Source organism: Bufo gargarizans, chromosome 10, assembly GCF_014858855.1.
Source record: "Bufo gargarizans isolate SCDJY-AF-19 chromosome 10, ASM1485885v1, whole genome shotgun sequence".
In the NCBI taxonomy this organism is placed as follows: domain Eukaryota; kingdom Metazoa; phylum Chordata; class Amphibia; order Anura; family Bufonidae; genus Bufo; species Bufo gargarizans.
The window spans coordinates 94,292,302-94,317,652 of NC_058089.1; the positions used below are offsets into that span (position 1 = coordinate 94,292,302).

At 41.1% G+C, this 25,351-nt stretch overlaps 1 protein-coding gene across 1 annotated transcript in view; it reads right to left on the reverse strand.

Moving 5' to 3' along the window:
- The window catches only part of HSD11B2 (hydroxysteroid 11-beta dehydrogenase 2), a 35,534-nt gene continuing 10,183 nt past the window's right edge, over nucleotides 1-25,351 (reverse strand). Inside the window, exons 2-5 of the mRNA XM_044270750.1 lie at nucleotides 9,123-9,335; nucleotides 7,236-7,421; nucleotides 6,029-6,166; nucleotides 1-3,176 (exon numbers count right to left, since the gene is read on the reverse strand). Coding sequence (XP_044126685.1) covers nucleotides 2,824-3,176; nucleotides 6,029-6,166; nucleotides 7,236-7,421; nucleotides 9,123-9,335 — 890 coding nt within the window. The 3' untranslated portion in view covers nucleotides 1-2,823. The remainder of the gene's footprint in view (nucleotides 3,177-6,028; nucleotides 6,167-7,235; nucleotides 7,422-9,122; nucleotides 9,336-25,351) is intronic.

Below are 25,351 nucleotides of genomic sequence, written 5' to 3' on the forward strand. Positions count from 1 at the left end.
TTTTATGAAAAAATAAAAACCTTTATTTTGTTTTAGAAACTAGAGACAATTTACAAGGAGAGGCAGAACAATGATTTAGAAAAATAATCTCCATATTTGTAAAGCATAATAACTGCCACAACACAACATACACATCACAGAAGTAGGATTTCTAACATGATCTGTAAATCATCATTTTTGTAGCGAGTGGTTTTATGCAGACAGAATGATAGGCTACATTACATTTCCAGCATGGTTTATAGTCTCTTTCAATGTTCGGTGGCTGACCCCCGGCACCCCCCACAAATCAGCTCTTTCTGTCGGCTGTCAGCCCTATTCTCTCTATTTTACATAAAAGCAGTGCAACAAATATATCCGGATAATCCCGTAATACAATCATAGACAGAAATAAAATGATTTACTTAATATGCATAATATAGTATAATAACATGAACCCTTCTGATTATCAAACTGAACGTCTCAGAGCAGAAGTAAGACTTACAATATTTGGCTGATCTAAAAAAAATAATAATAATTTTGACGAAGAATACTTTCCTCTACTGTCCATTCTTCAAGTTCAAGCTATCTTTACACAGTTATGGCTACAGTTAGATACAATCTAGCATCGACTAAATATAGTCGGACAGGTTGGGTTTTCCAATTTGATGGTATCTCCAAGATGAATGACGCTGGTGGTACATATCCATCATAGAGAGCATTAGGCACATTCGTCCATATTGGAGAAGCCTCTTAGAGGGAGCTCAGAGGAATTAATTTCATGGCTGAAGAATCCTTCAGTTGGATGTTGCCTAGAATTGGCCAGACATTGACTAGAAGAAAACAGCATTGATACATTAGTAAAAGGTCCCACCGGAAGGACCAAGGTTTCATCACAGAACTTACCACACTTCTAGAAACCCTTCTTCTATGGCCCTCACTATTTATTTGTACTCCAGATAACAGATCTTCTGGATGGATTTTTTTTGTAACATTTCATCATCCCTGGTCCACTGTGGTATACATGGAAATCTCTGAAATGTGACACGGCTCCCCCAATAGAACTGTGCATAGGAATTAAGGGGCACATTTATTAGGACCGGTGTTTTAGACGCCGGTCTTAATAAAGCCCTAAACTGGTGGTGGATCCGCCGGAGTTATGTAGAGGCGCCTGAAACACGCCTAATTTAGGCGTATTTAAGAATAGTAAGTGACCCCTTAAAATGTAGTCATTCTGTGACCTGAAGATAATTCAGTTGTTTTTGCAGTTGTTACGTTGCTTCTCCAGAATATGACTTACAGTTCTGAGAAGGCACTTTAAATGGTCTACACTTACAATGAAAGCCCAACTCATTATACTTACAAAATATAAAAAGGCATTTAAAGGGGTTGCGCCACCATTAACTGTTATTTTAATATACTCCAGCATTAAAAACAAGTTATTTTTATTTTATATAGCGCTACTATATTCCGCAGCGCTTTACAGACATTATCATCCAACTGTCCCCAATGGGGCTCACAATCTAAGGTCCCTATCAGTATGTCTTTGGAGTGTGGGAGGAAACCGGAGGAAACCCACGCAAACACGGGGAGAACATACAAACTCCATGCAGATGTTGCCCTTTGTCAGATTCGAACCTAGGACCCCAGCGCTGCAAGGCAACAGTGCTAACCACTTAGCCACCATGCTCATTTACTTTGTACTAAAATGCCCCAGTTATGAGATATTCACTTTATTATAATGGTGTCTCCTGCTGTCCACCTATCGAGGTAGTCGCACATTCTCACTTCCATTGCTGAACTGCTACCAGCCATATCTACTGTTAGAAGCTGTAACAGTTACAGGGAGAGAGCTGCTGCAGAAAAGACACACCTCCTGTGAAAGAACACTCCTCTGATCTGTGATAGGTAGAGAGCTACATCATAAGGACACCTCCCCAGAGCTCTGATAGAGAGAGAGCTGGAGCACAAAGAACACTCCTCTGATCTGTGATAGGTAGAGAGCTACATCATAAGGACACCTCCCCAGAGCTCTGATAGAGAGAGAGCTGGAGCACAAAGAACACACACTGTGAGCTGTGATAGGGACAGAGATGCAGCAGAAAGGACATGCCTCCTGTGAAAGGATATGCCCTTGAAATAAATGTAGCAGAACAATTGGAGCAATGAACATGGAGATCTCTGGATCCAAGTGAGATACAGGGCTGGTTCTAGCTTTGTTAGAAAGAGGATGTCAGGTACTATATGATGTCTAATTAATTTTTTTTTCCATCAATCATGGCATAACTATATTTAAAAATAAAAGTAAAATAACAATTATAAAACAATCATGAAAACTGAAAAGATAGACAAGCCAGATCTGTGACATAACACTAAAATGACCAAAATCATAATGAGGCGATCATCTCAAATGAATGACATGAGCACTTAGTGTTCCATTCATTGCTTAGTGTTCCATTCATTGCTGTGTTTTAGACAGACCATAACTTATGACATAGCCCACATTTACAAAATATTCTTCATTTGGCCATTCCAATCAAGAGCAGAAAGTATCACTGGAATGAAAGACACAATGGAGGCGGCAAAGACCAAAGAAACATCAGAAATGTTTTAACCTCTTTCCAGAACTTCTAGACAGGCACTTTTAATTATGCAGACAGGACAAAGAAATGTCCTTATCATATTAGCAATGTTCAGTGATGCTTTTTCTGCAGTATTGTACAAAATTATGAAGACGTTCCTCAATAGAGATGAGGAGGAACTAGACTTTTATACAACGTTCTTGAATGCAAATCACCAGGTTGGTTCCCAGAGACTTTGTTCAAGGACTGCAATACGTGGTTTCTCTCATTCGTTGTTCTTCTGCTTTTGAAGTGCTCTCGGCATAGCCTTATTCTTTACAAAGATACTTTTGAAGAAGCTGTCACTGATACTGTGTGGTAAGTAAATGCCAATGAAATACAATAGCCATAGCTTTTTGCCAGCATAATATTTCACTTTTGGTTCCTCGGACAGTATGGCATCTGTGATACTGTCTAACACTGGGCTGAAGTCGGTGCTTGCTGTATTTCCATAAGTGAGAAACAAGTTCTGGGTTTCGCCGATATATTCTTCTCCATATTCTTGGAGCAATTCACTTGGTAGACTTGTCAGCAGCTTTTTGTGCTGTTTCTCCCAGTGCGTTTTGTTGTCGTGAGCACCTAAAAGCAAAATCACAAAGAAAAATTATAAAGTGGAAAACAGCACACAAGTAAAATGACCATGGGTCACATCTAAAAAACAGCAATATATGGTAATCTAAGTGGACTGTATTTAAAGGAGAAAACTGGACAGCCCTCAGGATCAGCCTGCAAAAAAGATCTAAGTACTTACCTGGCAGATCCTGCACTGCCGCTCCAGGTCTTTCGGCTGGGCTCTATTTACCCGGCTGCAGCTGTGTCATCATGTCAACCACACATGACTGCTACAGCCAGTCACTAGACTAGCGGTGCACTGAACAGACCAGGGATTGGCTGCAGTGGTGATGTGTTTTCACCGCTACAGCCAAGTAAACACAGAGTGGCAGAGCAGGATCTGCCAGGTAAGTACTTACCAGTTCTTTATTGCAGGCAGATCCCAAGGGGTGTCAAGCTTTCCTCTTTAAATATTATGGACATTTGCAATAATAAGTCACCTTAATTCCCCCTCTCACCCAGACTGACCTGTGAAGAGTTATATACTCACCTGCTCCCCGCAGTTTCGTGCAAGCACCATGACTGTGTGCACCAGACTTTAAGTCTCTACCTGTCAACTTCTGCACAGACAGGGTGATATGTGCCACTGCAGCCAATAACTGGCCTCAGTGATGATATGTCTCTAAGCATGACATACCACTACTGAGGCCAGTTATTGGCTGCAGCAGTGCTTGTAATCCCATCCAATGTGGAAGTACACAGCTCTGGACTGGATATCCGGTGAACACAGGATTGGAGCTGGAATGGAGCAGTTAAAGGGGTTATCCAGGAATTACTATTGATGACCTATCTTAGATCATCAATATCAGATTGGTGGGGGTTCGACACCTGGGGCCCCCGCTGCTCAGCTGTTAGAAGAGGCCGGGGCCTCCGTGAGCGCAGCAGCCTTTTCCCAAGCCATGTGATGTCACTGTACATTAGTCACATGGTCTAGTTACAGCTCAGCCCCATTCAAGTCAATAGGGCTGATCTGCAATACCAAGCACCGCCACTATACGATTGTGCTTAGTAAGCGTCTGAGTGAGCGCTACAGCTTTCTGAAAGAGCCGATTGGCAGGGGAGCCAGGACTTGGACCCTCGCCGATGTGATATTAATGACCTATCCTGTGGATAGGCCATCAATATTATTTCCCAGATAACCCCTTTAAGTAAAGATCTCTTCACAGGTAGGAGTAGGACTTTAAAAACAAAAGATCCTGGACACGCCCTTAAAGGCTACACAACTTTTGTCTCTTATTATCCCTGCCCTTACCCTTGATTGCTTACCCATACTTCGGCTGAATTATGCTTAAACATTATGGGGGAGCTTTATCAAAACTAGTATATAGGAAAACTGGCTTAGTTGCCCATAGCAACCAATCAGATTCCACCGTTTATTTTCCAAAGGAGCTCTGAAAAATGAAAGGTGGAATTGGTTGCTATGGGTAACTAAGCCAGTTCTACTATACACCGGTTTGATAAATCTGCCCCTATGTCTTATTGAGCTGACCTTTTTGAAATGATCACATTAGTCGTGTTGTTCATTATATCAGTAGCCTTTGGCAGCCAAGTAGAAATCATGTTATTATAGAATAAAGTGAAAATACAAGGCGGCCAAAATGTTGTCATTTCAAATCGTAAATGGTTAGCCAATTTCATTGCTATTAGATTGACCAGCCTTGTAACGTCCAAAGCAACATGAGCGCAAAGTGGTCAGACGGTACATCAAATGTTTTTTATTGGAAGAAAAAAAAAAAGTAGGAGAGAAAATCTTCTATTCCAGTCTACTGCCGCTGTAATCGTGTTGCCGATAGGAAAATATCTCTTGAGTTAAAATGATTTATATCTTATATTAATCAGGATTAATGAGTGAGAGCTCCACAGACAGGGCATTTCACCTTGGATGGTGGATCTCAGCTACTTTCATATTTTGTGGTCTAGCGGCCCAATTAAGATGTCTGGACCATTTATGAGTTGTTTATTAAGGATTTACTGCAGTTTACGCCTTTTAATATTTTTGGAAAAACAGATATTTAAAAATATAGAAGAAATCAAAAGTTACAGGACTTCTTTAAGGGCCCATCATAATGGGGTTGTTCACTTTCACATGGTCCATGGTACACTAGCCAATCCTCCTAGGACAGATGCAGTTGCAGACATCTGGGTATCTTGGGGTTCATATATAAGGAAAGATAGTAAATCAGAAAGAGGGCTGAGCATTGTGAAAATGGCAGACAAGAGTACCAGAGGATCCTCTGGTGGGTTTAGGCTGTGTTCAGGGGCGTAGCTATAGGGGGTGCAGAGGTAGCAGTCGCTACCGGGCCCAGGAGCCTTAGGGGGCCCAAAAACCCTTGTGCCACATAAGACACTGGCATTATAGTAAGTACATGCTGGTCAATTTACACCTCTGGCTGGAGGGAAGGGGTTAGGTCAAGAATTTAGATTGCGGGGGTGCCCTTTCAATGTTTTCTTCCAGCAGAAGGAAGGCTATGTGCTCCCCTGCCCCTTGACAACAAGCACTAAGGGAAGGGGGGCCCAAGCTGAACTCTTGCACCAGGGCCCATGAGCCTTTAGCTACGCCCCTGGCTGTGTTACTATAGTAGGCCCCAAAGGTCCAAAGGAAACAAAGTCATATGACACTGCCTTGGTGACAATAAATTGCCACTAGGGTCAATTTATTTGCATCAAAACCTATTAGACTTTATTGATGATATGGGGTTTGGATTCTGAGAATATATTTTTCTTGTGGGCCCAAGGAACCCCCTATCCTGAGGATAGGCCATCAATATTGTACTTCAGGAAAATACCTTTAAAGAATTAAGATCTGAGTTGTTTCATACCTGTTCTGTAGGATCCTGGCTGTATCACACTGACTTTCACCCCCCAGGGCATTAGCTCATGACGAAATGTGTCCATAACTCGGCTCAGGGCAGCTTTGGAGGAGCCATACGCAGCCAAAAATGGAAATGAGTGTTCACCTATTAAACCAAGGGAATGGTTAGTATATTAATGTTATATGTTGGAGCAAACAGTTTGATAGAATCAGAGGCCTAGTGTTATGGGCAAATCCAACCAAAACTTTTGACATAAATAATGAAGGTTACATTAGTGGAATGAACAAGCTCAACCTAACAGTGATTTCAGTTACTGTGGAAACTTCGACAGCACCTTAAAGAGGACCTGTCACCTCTACTAACAGATCTGTTGTAGTAACTACTAGCATTCCCCATGTAATAATTCTTTTTAAAATTGGAAAGTGCGGTGTAAAAATGCTAAATTTAGCAACATTTTTTGCACAAGTAACCCCAAAATGTGGCAAAACCCTTGGCTGCAACTTTTTGAAGCCAGAATTCTGGAGTGTGGGGCTTCATATTCCTCCCAAGGCTCTTATCAAAGTCTACGTAGCTCACATTAGAAGAACTGAAAACAAAGTGACTATGTGTAGGTGCTAGCAATGACTTAATGTGTATGGCATGGATTATAAAGCATGGTGACTATCACTGGCAAGTACCTCTGACCTGTTCACAAGGATCTCTAGAAAACTATAGGACGCATATAGGCAAGTTATAGTTTCCAATTCCACTTGCCCAGTATGATTGAAACCCAATTTTTTCTGACCTGCTTGAAAAAAAAAAATTGGGTGAATCTTAGCGGGAAGGGGGCTTCCCAAGAAAAGGGGCCTAAGATGCATTGTTTAGTGCCTAAATTGCTTTGCAACTCTAGCCTAAAATTCTGCAAGCCAATCAGTATTTGGTATTGAGGTAGTCAACAGTTTGTAGCCATGCACCAACTTTATCATTCAGCCCCTGTGATAAATCTAGTGCAGGTCTCAACAGTCTGTGCAAATTTACTCAATCTATAAGATCTAGTTCTGTAAGCGGTGTAATGAAGATTTTTTTTTTGCTTTTAAAAAAAAAAAAATGGGTACTTCTTCTTTGAGTAGAATCCATGACAAATTATTCCATATGACCAGTGTGGATCAGGTCTTATATTACAACTAGCTGGTCAATACTGTAGGCCAAGAAAGGGGTAGGAGAACATAGTTACCGGCAGGGCTGCTAAGAGTCACAATCCGTCCTTTGGAGGAACGTATCATTGGTAATAATGTTTTGGTAATTTCAAGTGTTCCGAAAAAATTGACTTCCATGCAGCCTCTGTAGGTGGACATGAGTGACAGCTCGGCATCTCCAAAGTGAGCACAGAACCCGGCATTATTCACCAGCGCCCACAGCCCTAAACAGCAAGAAGAAGAAAGAAAACAAACCTTAAAATGGCAGAAACCACAAAGGTTAGAAGGATTAAGAGCTAACAGGCCGTAGTGTTTTTCCTTTTGCACCTGCTGGATAGAACTAGAATTTGAAAACCTTCTGACATCGTGCCATATGAAGTCATTAAAAGAAAAACTATATTAAGTATAGTAAAAGGAGTGATTAATGAATCATTCTCCCAAGGAAGAAATGTTGAAAAACAAGTTAGCGGTCCTGTCCTCAGTCTACCTCCTCCAAAAACATTCTTCTTATCCAGAGCCGGGCACTGCAATGTTTATATGATAATATTTTTGACCATGTTACAAGCGTTTTTTCCGTTATGCATATACAATAGGCAAATAAAGGTCACAAGAATACTATAATAATAATCTAAATTTCTATAGTGCTCCATATTCCGAAGATCTTTACAATTCAGATGTAAAAATGTACAAATCAAAGTAGATATCACAGGATTACAGGCTAATATACAAATGAAACACCATGAGTGAGGGCCCTGCTCTCAAGAGCTTACAACTTATGAGGAAATGGGGATGACACAAAGGGTAAATTCATAGAAAACTAATTTTATTACTTTTTACCATTTAACTTTTTCATTTTTTGCTATTAAAAACTAAAGACGTTGTGCCAAGTTTTCAAGTTATCCCCAATCAACAGGGGATAACTAACTAATTGGTGGGGATCAGTCCCGAAAACAGGGGTCCTGTTCCCCCGTCCTGATGGAGCGACAGGCTGCACATGTGCCCTGCGCTCCGTTCATTCTCTATGGGAGTGCTGGAGATAGCAGGGTGCAGTGCTTGGGTATTTGGAAATAGCGGAGTACGGTGTTTGGCTATTTCTGGGGGTCTATGAATGATTAAAGGCCTGTTCACATTAAATATTTTTCCTGATTTTGATGTGTTAGTACAAATTAGAATCAGTGCCAAAAAATGACTCCAAACAGCCTCTCGTTCATTTCAACTGGAAGCAGCATTGACTTTTTTTCCATCGACATACCTATCTTGGTGTGGAATCTGCGCTGAATCTCCCTTTGAAATGAATGGGAAGGGCCCAAAAACTGCAGCATACTCATTCACATGCATCTTTTGCACAGATCCCCGGCAAAAAACATTAGCGGAGAATGCAGTTTTGAAATGAAGCAAACATCCATTGGTTAAAAAAGAGGAGTCTAAAAACTGCACAAAAAACATGCCTACAAAAAACATCTTGTCAAAATCTGCTGTTTGAATGGACCTCAAGAATGAGGTGTGTAACCTTCAGGAGCACATGCCAAAGTGAAACGGTCTCACTCAGAAGTCTCCTCTCAATCAATTTTCAGGGATATAACGACAATCGAATTTGTATGGAGACCTTCAGATTGTCAGAGAAAATGAGGATTGAGCATTTTGGACATTTTTAAAAAAAATCTACTTGGAAACAACTGTTGTCAGAGATTTCTATTGCGGCTCATGTACCTCAAGCTTTGAACTAAACATACATACTTTGTAATGGAAGAACAAGAGAGAAAGTTGGCCAGTTGAGGCCTATCTTTTTCAAAAACAGCATTGAAGAATTGAAAAATGCAATACAGTTCTGGGCTTACTTAGCACAACAACCATTTTGAAAGTACTCTACATGGCCAAAATTGTCCCATGTATAGTCCTGTAGGTGCTTATTCATAGATACATACCAACGTCAGCTGTTTTATCCCTTATGATTTGATGTGCTCTCTTTATGTCTTCAGATTTGGTCAGGTCCATTTGAATAAGGGTTAACCTATCTGAGCATCTCTTTTGGAGATCCTGGGCACCTGGGCTTTGAAGGTCCAAAACACTTGCGATTACTCTGAAGCCCATTTGATCCATTTTATGGGCAGCAGCTTTTCCAAAACCTGAATCACACCCTGGAAAGAAGAGATAATAATTAATGGAAAACGGTCTTCAGAATTCTCATGTTATCCTGGAGCCTAGTAATAGCCTTTATCACAAATCTAGTCTTCATCTCAAGGATAAGTTGGAACCAAGCTGGAGATTAAGAAGTGTGACTTGGCCAGAAGAACTCAGCCTTATTTTCTATCTCTGTTTCTTGTTTGTGACATACAGTAGTGGGCTGCTGGTAGATAGCAGTAGTATTCATAATATTGAACCCTATGGTGAAATGTTTGCTTCTTTGGAAGTGAGGGTGGTCCAAGGTCAGGTAGTCATAATTAGAGATGAGCAAATTTCTTAGAAATTTGATTTAGCTGATTCGCCGAATTTCACAAAAAAATTCGCTTTTTGACGAATTACTTTGTCATGAAGCACATTTTTTTTGTAAGTAGGGAGTGCAATGACAGGGAGCTGCGATAGCGCCGCCCCCCGTCATTGTACCCCTCAGATGCTGCGTTCATACATGATCGCGGCATCCGAGTGTAATTTAACACTGTTTTTAACAATAAAAAAACAATTGCATCAAACTTACCGCCTCCATTTGCTCGGGATGTAATCTCGCGCCGCACAGGATTTTGGCCGAGATCTTCAAGCAAGATGGAGGCTGACGGGCTGTCTCGAGCAAATGGAGGCGGTAAGTTTGAATTTTTTTGTTTTTTAGACAATTTCAGGTTAAATCGATTCGCTGACACGAAGCACGAGGAAATTCGAATTTTAAGCGAATCAAATTTATTCTGGAATTCGATCATCTCTAGTCATAATGCAGACACTCTTAGGGTCCATTCACACGTCCGTAGTGAGTGGGGGATCCGCAATACACCCGGCCGGCACCCCCATAGAAATGCCTATTCTTGTCCGCAATTGCGGACAAGAATAGGACATGTTCTATTTTTTTATACCGAAGATCGGCAGCGTGCTCCGGAAATGCGGATGCAGACAGCACACTGTGTCCCCATAGAGAATGAATGGGTCCGCACCCGTTCTGAACAATTGCGGACCACAAATAAAGACGTGTGAATAGAGCCTTAATACGCAACATTTCACCCATTTGACATCCGCATTAATGATATCGATTAGCCCAGAGAAGACGTTCTTAGAGATTTTCCATCTCTATTAATATCATTTTTACTTCTAATCTTTAAATTCTGAGATATCAGAGAACATCTATTGAGTCAGAAGGCATCATCGTGGGGCTTCTGATGTTCTTCTGAGACAATAACATGACAAAGCAAAAGGTGTGGTCTGAAATCTAAGCTTGTCAGAGGATGGTTCACATGGATGGAGTTTAGCCATGTGCCAGTTCTCCCATTTGGAAGTTATGCTATGCCAGTCTTAATCCAACCTACAAACCATGCAAATAGAAGACTAAATAACATGCGTACTTGAAGATTAGCAGAATACCTGCACGTCACATTTAGCCTGTTAAAACCCAATGTCAAATATGAACATACAGAAACACATTTTACTTGAACAAATACTTTCAATGTGTAGACTTCAAGGTCTTATAATACATTCACATGGCAAATCCTGATGAAATCAAGTAACCCCTTAAAAACACATTTTATTTACTTTCTCAGAGAAGAAATTGCAACTACACCCTGGGGCGAATAGCTGTGACTTAATGTTTGCTCATTGTTTTCTTAGTCGAGCAGCTATACTTGGTTTAATGATTGTAACTTTCCTCAAAAGTATTCTGGCTACAACAAGTTTTCTATAACTAGTTAGAACTATTAGATCGGTAGGAATCTGACTGCTGGGACCCACAACGATTATAAGAATGGGGGCCCCATACTTTGAAATAAATAGAGCCGCTGGTCGATCATGCGCCATACCACCGCTGCATTCGTTATCTATGGGACTGCCAAAGATATTGGAGTACAGTGCAAAAATTTTCCGGCAGTCCCATGGAGAATGAATAGATTGGCAGTGTGCATGCTCATTTCGGGGTACAGGGAACCCAATTCTCATAATTGGTGGAGGTCCCTGCAGTTGGACCCTCATCAATCTAATAGTTATCCCCTATACTGTGGAAGGGACATAACTTATTGTAACCAGAATACCCCTTTAAGTAAGAAAAGTAATTCAAAAGCTATCAACACCTTGCGTTTTACTTATTTTGGGCTAAAAATCATTTCTTCACTTGGTCTTTATTAAACATTTTCGACAGTCTTCCACAGCTTTCACATTATGGGCCAGATTTATCATGAGTTCAGAATAATGTAGTGAAAAAGTCCCAAACGCTAAAACTGCGCACAAATTTGCGACTTTTTTCTGCTCTGCACTATGCTCGCCAGTTTTCTGAAAGTGGGCGTGTTTTCTTATGTAAATTAATCTCTAGACAGATTTACTATTGGGACTATTTAAAAAGTCGCAAAAAAGTCTCAATTTCACTCCAGTGAGGACCATGCTTATCTTATGAGACTTTTTAATAGAACATGCGACTTTTTCATAAAAACGTGCGACTTTTTCATAAAAACGTGCGACTTTTGTAAAGCTGCTTACTGACGGATAAACTTCTACCGTCAAACCACATTTATTACAGTCTTAAAGGGACGATCATAAATCTGACTTGGCTAAATCTGACTTTAGCCATATGTTAAAGTGGAGTGAGCTGTCAGAGTCATGATAAATCTGGCCCTGTGTGTATTTGCAGACTGGCAGGCTCTCTGTGTTTTACACTGAATCAATCAGAGAACTGCTCTGTCAGATGGATCTGCAGCTCTTATCTCTGAACTCCTGACAGCTCATAAACACTCATTATAGCTAAATTCTTATCAACCTGTCATATGGCTTTAATGAGTGTAGTCCGCCTATTCCAGTTATTCAGTGGCAATGTGAGCCGCTCAAGCTCTGTTCTTTGTATGTGCACCTTTGCCGGGTTTGATGCATCAAATGCTTTTATTAGCTTTAGCAGCTAGCCTGACACTAGTTTCTACTGTTAAATGGGTTATCCCATGACCAATGTAAAAAAATTAAACTCATACATCATATAGTACAGGGATCAGCAACCTTCAGCACTCCAGCTGCTGTGAAACTACAGCTCCCAGGATGCAAACATGTGTGGTTGTTCTTTTAACTCCCATAGAAGTGAATGAAGCATTCTGGGAGTTGTAGTTTCTGAAAGGCTGAGGTGTCGCAGGTTGCTGATTCCTGATATAGTACATGACAATCTCTCTCTAACAAAGCTAGAACCAGCCCTGTACCTCACATGGACCCAGAGATCTCCTTATTCATTGTTCTGCTAGATTTATATCAAGCTGACTGCTCAAGGGGAGTGTCTTTTTTGCTGCAGCTAAGGGGGCGTGTCTCAGCTCTCCCTATCACAGCTCAGGAGGCGTGTCCATGCTCTCCCTATCACAGCTCAGGAGGCGTGTCTATGCTCTCCCTATCACAGCTCAGGAGGCGTGTCCATGCTCTCCCCATCACAGCTCAGGAGGCGTGTCCATGCTCTCTCTATCACAGCTCAGGAGGCAGTTGAAGGATGAAACTGAGCATGTGCGGCCTTCTCAGTGAGTAGGACAAACAAATAAGGAAAAAAAATAAAAAATCAGCAGGTGGCGCTATACAGATACATTGTATTGAATAATTCAGTGTCTATGCAAAAGAATTCAGATCCCGGTGCTAGTTTGAGAACTGTAGAATATTTTTCTTGGGACAATCCCTTTAAATTCTTTTTCATGTCAGTTTTACCCATCATTCCGAATGAGGATAATTTTACAAAATGTCTCTTAACTGGATTATTGTATTTTTAGTTTTTCCAGTTTATCGCTTCCAAATTCATTCCAGATTGTTTTCATTTTCACATTGTTCACCAAATAGCCAGAGGACTAATGGTTTCTAATAGAATTAATTTGACATAACATTTGAACAAGACTGCGAATAAGACCAGTTACCAGTACTAATCCTATGTAACAGCTTCTTGCACCATGCCATAAATGTACATTATGGCAGCTAATACTTTCGCGTACCGTGCCGTACATTACAGCACAGCGATGGTGCCTATTCAGGAGCTTTAGCCTATTTAGTGCATTAGCAGTGGATGTCAGTTGTAACATATATCAATAGCCACCATAGCATCTAAGTGGTTTACAGAGGGAGGGGACCCCCTGTGTACCCCACCAGTCCCGTTGATGGCCATGGGCACCAATGGCCTCTGGGCTTGCCATGTATGGAAACTGATTAGACCCTGCCAAAAGGTATAATACACTACAATACAGAAGTAGTGTAATGTATTTTACCAGTGACCGAACAATTTAAGTTCAAGTCCCGTAGTGGACGTAATGGGATATTGTCACACTCATAAAAATAGTGTAACAATTTGCTTTCTCTACTATTAACCCATATGAAAATGAAACAACTTGAGCTAAAACGACATATTACTGGAAAATGTTCATTTATTAACTTTGCTGGATGAAATTCTAATAAATTCTAAGAAACACCTACAGGGGTAAAAATGCTGCCCACTAATCCCCTAATGAATTCCTTGATGGGTTCAGTTTCCAAAATTGGATCTTTTTGGCCTCTACAGACCAGAAATGGTGCCTGAAAAAAATCTTAAAAACTGGAGGCCCATAGATCCACCAGGTTCTTCTTCATTTATGAGGGTCACATATGAGGCATTTGCATAAACTGCAGAATCAGGGTGATTACTGTAGGGTTTTACTTCTCTTTTGAAAAAGTTGGATCAAAATTGAAACATCTGCAAAAATTTATTTCACTTTCATTTGGTGTTAATTCTTTCAAAACATCTAAAGGGTAAACAAACTTTCTAAATGTTGTTTTGAATACTTTAAGTGGTGCAGCTTCTTTTAAATGGAAAGATTTATGGTGCGTCTTTAATATATATATATATATATATATATATATATAAGCTTCAAAGCCATTTTACAATGAATTGGTCCCTGAAAAATGGTAGCTGAGCTGTAGTACCCGGCACAGCCACTACACAGTGTACCAAGGTGCCTGCCTCCACCTCTGTACACTACAGAGCCTGAAACAGCTGGTCGGTGAGGGTGCCGAGTTTTGGAATGAGATATTGATGTCCTATTGCCTGCACAACTCATTTAACTATTTTGTGAGGCATGACTTTCTGTCTCTCAAAACAGAGAAATTAAAATTGTGAAAATTGCTTATTTTTCTTTACATTTTGGATCCTTTTATAAATGAAAACCAAAAAAAATATTTTTTTTTTATATACACATACACAGGTATACTAATATTTACCACAGTCTTAAGATCACTTGGATAAGTAAAAGCATTCCAAATATGAAAAAGAGGACTGCATCCCAAGATAGGTTGTGTCTTTAAAAATGTGGCTTGATGATAATTAAATGAATTCACCTTATTGTGCAATGCACCTGCATTCTTGTTCTTCTGCTCACACCTATTATTTTGTCCCTTTGATGGATTACTATTTACTATAACTTTACTGCGTATTGAAAGGGGCTATATTATCGAAAAAGGGTTTCTAAGGGTAAAAAACTCTAGCTGATGAGAGTTTGCAACAATGTCTCCAGTCTAGGCAATTTTCTGTGAAGTAAAAGTTCTGCACTCCAGGCTTTACCTGCACTGATACAATGTAGCAAATTATCAAGCCAGGTGATAGCTTTGTGTGTGAGTAAGACAGGATGGGGTTTCAGCATCTACTCTAAAAGATTTGCATCAATTCTTACCTGTTTTTTAAGGGTACTTTCACACTTGCGGCAGAGGAATCCGTCGCCGGAACTGCCTGCCGGATCCGTCAAAACGTATGCAAACTGATGGCATTTGTCAGACGGATCAGGATGCTGATCAGTCTGACAAATGCATTGAAATGCCGGATCGGTCTCTCCGGTGTCATCCAGAAAAACGTATCCGGCGTTTATTTTTTTCACATTTTTTGCAGACCGCAAAAAAATGATCTGTTTTTCCAGAACACTCAGGGCCGGATCCGTCATTAATGCATTTCAATGGGAAAAAATGCCGGATCCGGCATTCCGGCAAGTGTTCAGGAATTTTGGACGGAGATAAAACCGCAGCATGAAGCGGTATTATCTCCATCCTGAAAAGACAAAAAGACTGAACTGAAGACATCCTGAACACATTGCTCTCCATTCAGAATGCATGGGGATAAAACTGATCAGTTATTTTCCGGTATTGAGCCCCTAGGACGGAACTCAATGCCGGAAAAGAATAACGCTAGTGTGAAAGTACCCTAAGACTGCTATCAATGAAAAGGAACATCAGATTATTGCATACCTTTTTATTACAAAGTTTTGCTGCGTATGCCTGAGGTATCTAAAAAAGTACAGCTTCATTCATATGGAGAGAATTCACGGTATTTAACACTGCCATTTTTTCATTATACTTCAAGGAAATTGGGTTCACTCTAACAGATGACACTTCGGCCAAGAGTTTCCCTTAACTTTAACACAAGGTGGTGTCTTTCGTTAACACATTTAGCACAAAAGAAAAATAGAATTTATAACTCCAACTTCACGGAAAAAAGGGGAATGAACTTCTTGTATCGTAGTAACTGATGGAAGGCAGGGCGAGCAATACCATATTGTGGCACATGATACCACCCCAACAGAGCCAAATACCACAGTCCATCACAAAATGCTGCCAGCAGCACAAAACACATCTCCAAAAACTTCCACTGGCCGGCATCGGCCCACCTGGAAATTTTCCTGTAAGGTCTATGGCTAATCCGCCCCTGTTACACTCAGAAGAAGAGAGATGCCGGCATCACTGAAGAGGAGAGGGTGTACAGTGATGTATGCGGCGCAGGCGCAGTAAGAAAGTCCGCAACCGGCGAGCATCCTTTCTTTACTACGCCTGCGCTGCATACTAAGCGGCTAAAGATTTCACCCAAACTCAGGGCAGACAGGATCACGTGAACACTACATGGCCATGTCAATCAAGTCTAACAGGGTCGTGGCCAGAGGTGGGAGAATGGAGTCTCTGGGAGCAGGAGCAACATCCCCCCCCCACCCTCCGCTCCTAGAGACTCATTTTCATATAGTAAAAGTTTTTTTTCCCCTCAATAATGGCAGCAGACAGTGAGATGGGGCTCAGAGAATTATGTTCAACTGACATTAGCACATCGCGAATGTCAGCCACTGGTTAACACCCAGGTTTCTACTGACTGGCATTTTTTCATTAAACTTCAAGGAAATTGGGTTCATTCTAACAGATGACACTTCGGCCAAGATTTCCCTTTAACTTTAACACAAGGTGGTGTCTTCCATTAACACATTTAGCACTAATAAAACTAGACTTTATAACTCCAACTTTACGGAAAAAAAGGGGAATGAACTTGTTGTATCATGGTAATTTCCTCTAGCGCATCACCTGACTGTAATTTCACCAGTTGATGAACAACCTTGTCCAGTAATATAGATAATAAATCTGCTGCAGTAAGCAAGGCTTGCATGGCTTGATTTAAAATTGGGAATCAATATTTGGTTGTCTGTTAGAGCTCCGAAAGCAAAACACCAATATATATTGAATCACGTCACCATGCTGCTGAAACCAATTGGTCTTTATAGGACACCTCTCATTGAGAAAAGGTTCCTTCTTGATTAGCAAAAAACAAGGTTCTCCATTAGGAATCCACTTACTGTAGCTGGTGTTACTTCTGAATACAGGGTCGAACTGGCCCACCAGAGTAAACAACAGAACTAAGGTTTAGTTATTATTTTGGATTAAAGTGGTACTATACATAAAAAATTTAAGCTTTGCACACATTTTTGATCAAACGTGTGTTGAACCCATCTACCGGCGTCAAGGTGGCTTCTGCTGTGAGAGTTCGGTAGTGGTGATAATCCCTAATCCATTATTCTGTTGTTTGCTTGTGTAATGGTGTGCTGCCATAGTTTTTTGTTTGCTGTCTGCATGCTAGCTTTATGGATGTGCACCTGTGACTTCTGAGGAGCTAGTCTAAATTTTCTTGTGGCCCACCAGAGTACCAGAGGAGCCTCCGATACGCCCAAGCTCTGACCATAATGGCCCTCTTATAAAACCAGACCTGTAAGGTCCTATATAAACAGAGGATGGTCCCTCAGAATCATTTCCTCTGGTGGACCCAAGGGATTTCAGTCCAACACTGGCTGAATATAACATAAATCCGTCAGAGCACAACGTTTCTGACAGCTCTCTCTGCTCTCCCCCTCCCTTCTCTCAGTGTTAGAGAGAGCAACAGGGAGGAGGAGGTTGTACATGACAGATCAGAATATGGAGAGGGGAGAAAGTATCTGAAGAGGACAGCTCATACCTACAAGTACTTGCATAAACAACTATAAATGCAGTAATATTTTGATGAAAAGCGCCAAAGCATGCAGGATCGTTGAGCAAAGCAGTGTCCTTGTATGGAATGGAAAGTACAGTGTATTCTAGCCTTCAAGATGACACACATGTTTTCCTGGTAGAGTCCTCCAGACTCTTCTGTTTAATAAGCTTTATAGCTTATATTTATTAACTGTGATCTGACAGGAGCATAATAATAATAATAATCAGAAATTTCAGCAATCCTCCATGTCAACGAGCTGCAAATATGTAGATTTCTTGTAAATTTGTGTTTTATTGGGTTTTACAAGAATTAATTTTATAGCAACTTGAAATAAAATAGTCATGTTCTGTTCAAATGCACAGAGCCAGGCATACAATAATGTTCTTGTATGTTATATTCAATTCAATATAGTTGCATTATAGATAAAGTATGTAAAAACATGGTCGTGCACATCAGTACAGTTTTAGCAATGTTTCAGGCTATTTGAAGCCCTTCCTCAGGCCATACAGTATATAGACGGCACATGTGGATGCTGGCAGAAAACAGATGTCATAAAACATGCAGGCTGTTTTACATCGACTAGGTCAAGAATAGTGAATATGGAAAGTGTAGCATCCTTGTGCAGTTTAGTGAAGCGATGTTCCTAAGTGTTACCTGCGATCACATTAGATTAAGCTACTGCAAAATGACATGAAAAATGTTGATACAAGATAAATAGAGCTAATTTCTTATATTAATGCTATTTAAGAAGTGTGAACCTGGCCTCACCCCTAGTCATGTACGTGCTGAACCCACCCATGACGTCCTTACCTTACCTTAATCTCGTTGTATGTCACCTAAAGTTTTATCAGTGAATCATGGTAACTGTCACTTTGCTGTTGACATCTGCTGTCTACAAAACTATGTTCCTTTTTACTATGCTACAATAATGCATGACTGTATAGAGAAAATACTTTCCCTAATATATCTTTCACACACCCGTCTGTCTGTTTTGAAGAAGGTAGCAATAAAAGAACCTGTTAATTGACTTTCTATGTGTGTGTGTGTGTGTGTCAGCATATGATAGGGAAATGAAATGGGGAGCCCGACTCCAAATATGGATCCCTGGATCATTATTCCTTCTCCAGAAACCTAGTACTTACATATTTGTCAAGGCATTCAAGCCCCTCTTCAACTTTAAGGTGTGACTGACATTTCAAATTTTAATGTGTAGCAAAGGTTAGTATAATGTGTTTTTTGTAATATAGTTTATTAGAAAATTGCTAAAATTCCATCTTCAGTGTCTATTGAATACTGAAGATGACTATTTGTAAGATGCAGAGGCAGGCGTCTCAGCCTGCCTCTTCTCTCCCTGTTCCAACTGCTACCTCCTTCCCTACATGTGAAATATGTTAGTAAAAAACTATGGGGGAAAGTTATCAACCCCTCTGTGCCAGAAAAGTGGCACCAAAAAGTCACATAGCCTGTTACATATATTATAAGCTATACCAGGAAACAGGCCTAGATTATAGCAGAGCTTCCGTGTTGGTCTAGATATCTGCTTTGTCGCATGAAACTACAAAGATGTGCCACAAATATTAGGAGACATGTCCCTCTTAATAATTGCAGTGCATCTGAAGCAACCAGGGGAGATTAAAATGTCCTCCTATGATTTTCCAAGTGTCCCTGGACATTCGATCTGTTGCCATCCCTGATCACTGGCAGCAGCACTCTCCAATCTTCCAAATGTGTACTGGTTGGCACTGGAAAGATAGAGAGGAGCACTGCTTTACCAGCACTGACAGTAAGTATACAGAACTCGGTCCACTTTTCAGCACTGTATACTCTTAGTCGGCAGTGCTTCCCTTTATCGTCCAAGCTCTGGTTAGGTCTGGGAAGATAGAGAGCAGCCGGGCTGCAGAGATCAACACTGATAGTAGGTAGGTATACCTGAAGGCAGTACACTAACTGTCAGTACTGACCACTGGCAGCAGCACTTCTCTATCTTCCCAGTGCTAACCAGGTACATGCTTGGAAGACATAGGGGAGCAATGCTGCTAGTGATTAGTGTTAGCAGATCGGCACTAGTATGAACACTTGAATAATCTTAGGTTTTTAGTATCATAATACATACTTAGGGAAGCAGGGCTGGGATAGGGAGAGGGGGGGCAGGCTGAGAAACCTGCTTCTGCATCTTACAGATAGCCAGCTTTCAGTAGATGCTGAAGATAGAATTTCCGTAGCAATGTTCAGTTACAATGTTGCTAAGTAAGGCTAGTTTCACACTTGCGGCAGGACGGATCCGACAGGCTGTTCACCATGTCGGATCTGTCCTGCGGCTATTTCGCCGTGCCCGCGGACCGCCGCTCTGTCCCCATTGACTATAATGGGGACGGGGGCGGAGCTCCGGCGCAGCACGGCGGTGCACGGAGAAAGCCGCCGGACTAAAAAGCCTGACATGCAGTAATTTTAGTCCGGCGGCCTTTCTCCGTGCACCGCCGTGCTGCGCCGGAGCTCCGCCCCCGTCCCCATTATAGTCAATGGGGACGGAGCAGCGGTCCGGCGGCACGGCGAAATAGCCGCAGGACGGATCCGACATGGTGAACAGCCTGTCGGATCCGTCCTGCCGCAAGTGTGAAAGTACCCTAAGCGCTTTTTGTGTAACACCTTTTTGGGGTCACCAACAGTTGCTTAGTAAAGACCATGACTTTGGCCTCTACGACAAGTCAAGTCTTCTGAGCAATCAGAACGTACAGTACATCCCCAATTCCAAAAAAAGTTGGGACACTGTGTACAATTTAAATAAAAACAATGCAGTGATTTGCAAATCTTATAGACCAGGCATGTCCAAACTGCGGCCCTCCAGCTGTTGCAAAACTACAACTCCCAGCATGCTCTAATAGCTGTAAGCAGCTGGAGGGCCGCAGTTTGGACATGCCTGTTATAGACCAATAGATCATAGAACACATATCAGATGTTGAAAGTGAGATACTTTACCATTTCATAAAAAATTTTATTAACTAAATTACAACTTGATCATTGCATTCTATTTTTATTCACATTTTATAAAGCATCCCAACTTTTTGGGGGAATTGGGGTTGTAGTTCCATATTTGTAATATCAATAATAATACGCTATAAATACGCTATAAATAAACGCATACGTTTGAATAGAATTCTGTAATTGTTTCCTCTCGCTGACATTTTATATACTGAGTGATCTTGTTTTATGAAATAAGAACATAGCTCTGATTTCATCTGATAAGCTGAAGCCTCAGATCAGCAACTGCCTGCTCATGGGCTGAAGCCTCCATAGGAGGTGGAGGTTGGCAGAACGCTCTGTACCACAGATGATAATGCCTAAACAATTGCAGTACAGAGCGTTCTCTTGACATGATAATTATAAGTGGAGCATCCCTCCCTTCCTGATGAAATCAGAAGTAGTATGGGCTCCACCTCAAGATCTAAGGCAATATCATAAAAGGTGCACGCCTACACAAGGTACTGAGTGTATATACCGTATATAATATATATTGTTAGGTTCTGGAGCTGCACCCAAATACATTCTTGACATTGTATTATCTTATATATTATAAGTTCGATTCGGCTGATTTGCAGAATTTTACAAAAAAAATTGGTTTGTGACCAATTACTTCCAGTGCGATAGCAGTAAGTGGTTCTAGTGCACGGACAGCCCAAAGTGAGATACTGCGATTGCATGCGGTATACTACTGTGGGGATTTCTATACGATATGCTTTTAAATATGTGCAGTAAGTCCAATAGACCCACAGCGGATCTAATACACATACAATATCGACATCAAATTGACATACTTGCCAGAAATATTGCATCTTATTGTTTGGGGAAATTCGTTTTAATTTCTTTTCATTTTTAAAGTTTGAAAGAAGCCTTATGTAAACTGTCTACCTTACTGTGCAATCAATATTTGTGTGACGGATACATTTACTTTTGGATGGTTTCAACGGAGGCGTGCCTGTCTTAGCTAAATATAATTCTTGATTATTGACGGGGTGAGTCCATTTGGCAGAGCACCATAGCCATAGCTTCAAGGAGGCGAGCCGCTGTAATTAGTTTAAACAATTGTAAATGATGCCTTGAAAAGTAACTTGTCCTACAAAAAATTTTAAATAAACCCTCATATGGCTATGTGAATGGAAAAAAAAAAAAAGTTATGGCTCTCGTAAGGTAGAGTGAAAAAAAGAAATGGAATTCGAAATGGAAAAATCGCAGGGTCCTGAAAGGGTTAATAAGTATGAATTAAACCGTACATGTTTAAAAAAAAAAATACATCATTTTCTTTAAATAATAATGTCTGTGAAGGTTCTCCTTTATCCAGGTCATGGTATATCTGTGAAGAATAAATCAAGGCAACTGGACTTACTGTAGATTTCTTGAAAACGTTTCACTCGTTCTTCCAACGAGCTTTCTCAATTCTGAGTGACTGTACAATAATTTTCTGGGAATAAATATGTAACTGAATCCACATCTGGTAATTATACCCAGCCTTGGGTCAAAGGTGTTGATTCCATTATCCTAATTGGAGTCAGTAGGTGATAATGACCTCCCAGAAAAAGGTGTCAAGACAGCATTGTATGTGGCAGACAATAGATGTCTAACCCCCTCCACCTCTATTCAAGCTTGGCTTCTCCATTTTTAAATAATAATGATAAGAATTATTATTTTCGTAAAGTGAAACATAAGTTTTAACCCCTTCACTGCCCCAAGCCATCAGGGATATGGCCATGTAACCTTTCGCTGAGTATCTTAATCCCACGGCCTGCCTTTCTTAAAGGGGTTTGTAAAATTGATGACCTTTTCCTTGGGCAGACTATCAATGTTAGATCGGTGGGGTCCTAACTCTTGGTACTCCCGCCGAATAGCTGTTTGAAGAAGGCCTTAGCAATCATAACGCCATACTTTTCATAGTGGCTGCTGTGACTATTGCCACACCTCTGCTGGAAGTTATGAATGAAATTGCCAGCAAAGGTGTGTCATGACATCATCCAACCATTGCAGTCAGTATCCGACTGTGCAGGAGCAAACCCCCGGCTGTGCTGGCAATCCATTCATAAACGTCTAGAAGGAAGAACAGAGGATTGGCACAACATGGAGGTATAAGAATAGCTTGGCATTACATAGAGAATGCAAGTGGTTACTACAACAGACACGTCAGGAGATGTGACAGGCCTTCTTACGCTACCTGCAGGGTCTGCTGCCTCCGGTAAGAAATGAATGGCGAGGTCCTTTGGCACTGCTATAACAGAAGTGAATTCTTGGAATCTGTACGCAGCAGCAATTATATTCTCACAGCAAGTTCCTAGACAGAATACCCTTTGGAAAGGAGCCAAAAACGATCAGCAAACACAGCAGGTTGGCGGCGAGCCATTATACCGTCCCCGACTGAATCAGCGTATACACTCTGCGCTTTCAGACATTTCTTCAAACTTGTATCGGCACATTATCTAAAATTATCCCATGCTGTCACATTGCACTGACATCGGGAGGTCTCTGTCCGGTAAGACAGAAGACGATGGACTACAGCGTAGGCAGGGCTGTTAGTACTGACAGTGATCAGACCTTACAAAGATAAATAACTATATAATAATAATAATAAAGTTATATAATCAATACTCTGATGAGTATTCAAGCCATCTCGATGCAAGATCTCGGCCAAAATCCCGTGCGTGGTGACGTATGAGGTCACCATGCCAGCCGGCGTGGCGACACCATCCCGGCCTTGCGAGATTTCGCGCATGATCTTCAAGCAAGATGAAGGCGGCCGGTCCATTGCAACCAAATGGAGGAGGTAAGTATGATTAAAAAAAAAAATCTAATATTAAACTGTATTATTACTATCAGATGCGGCATCTGCAATGATGGGGAATGTTGCTATCGCAGCTCCCCGTCATTGCACCCGCTACTAACAAAGAAAAAATGCACTTTGTGACGAAGTAATTTGCCATGAAGAACATCTTTTTTGTAAAATTAGGCGAAGTAGCCAAATCGAATTTTCCAAAAGTTCACTCATCTCTAATTGCATGTAATATTTACTATAGCCACTGAGCTATTCAATCAAATGTATCTGTATAGCGCCACCTGCTGTTCTCTTTTTTCTTGTCCACCTCACCAAGGTGGTCGCTCATGCTCAGTTTAAATCCACAACTGCCACCAGCCATATCTTCCGTTAGACGCTGTGCAAGTTACAAGGAAAGAATCTAGAAGAGCAATTGGAGCAATGAATGTGGAGATCTCTGGACCCATGTGAGGTACAGGGCGGGTTCTAGCTTTGTTAGACAGAGACTGTCATGTACTAAGGGATGTCCGATTTTCATTTTTTCCCTCAGTCATGGCATAACTCTTTCATTTATACAACCAACAGAAATGCAACAATTAAAATGGTGTTTACAGAGAGCAATTACTGGAATAGCGTGGACAGTAATGAGCTCTCATAGGGCTCATGCACATGGCCGTTGCCCGGCCGTGGCCATATTTCGGGCCGCATACAGGGGGTCCGCAATACACAGGCATCGGCCGTGTGCGTTCCACATTTTGCAGATTGGAACTTCCTTCCCTATGGTAGAAATGCCTATTTTTGTCCACAAAACGGACAAGAACAGGACATGTTTTTTTGCAGGGGCGCAGAACGGACGTGCGGATGCAGACAGCGCACAGTGTGCTGTCCGCATCTTCTATGGCCCTATTGAAATTAATGGGTACGCATCCGATGCACAAAATTGCAGAACAAAAAAAGGGCCCTTTACACGGACAGATTATTGGGAACGAACATTCATACGTACGCTGGTTCCTGATAATTGCCCTGTGTAAAGATGCTACCCATCACCTGATGAATGCGCAACTGCTTGTTCATCAGGTGAAAGAATCATTGATTTGTATACCAAAATCATATTTCTGAGCAGCAGACCAGTGGGTGTGTCTTTTCTGGTTCGAATTTTTCCCTAGAACAGCTCAGGGGTGTGTCCTTTCTCAGGGCGTGTCCTTTGTGCTGCATCTCTCTACCTGTAACTTTCACTACTTCTAACAGTAAATATGGCTGATCAGAGATCCAATGGGTGGAAAGGCATCTTCTATGGCCACCATATCAGCTTCAACTGAGTCCTATTTATGTTATAGCCTACCTATCGTTTCAAATCACTTTTCAGAACAATCTGCCATATGTGTAGCACTGTATGTATCTAACCATTATTTGATTTGTATCTGGCAGTTTCAGCAGTTTTCTCCTTTGCAGGTTATATTTATTATTCTCAGTTGTCTCTGGGCTGAGCTGCCCGTAGAGTGTAATCTCTCTAACTCTGCTCACTAACGCTCTCTCACTCAGAAGCACTATATAGGACACGCTATAGAGAAGTACTGAGCAGTAGTGATGTGAATAAAGCATTTGATGAGATATGACACTTAGGCATCTTGCACACGACCGTATGTTGCAGTACGCAAAAAACGGGTCCTCAAAAAATACGGATGACATCCGTTTGCATTCCGTATTTTGCAGAACGGAACAGCTGGCCCCTAATAGAACAGTACTATCCTCGTCCTTAATGCAGACAATAATAGGACATGTTCTATTTTTTTGCAGAACGGAAATACGGAAAACAGAATGCACACGGAGTACCTTCCGTTTTTTGTGTGGAACCATTAAAATGAATCGTTCCATATATGGTCCGCAAAAAAAAATGGAACGGAATTAAAATATGTTTGTGTGCAAGA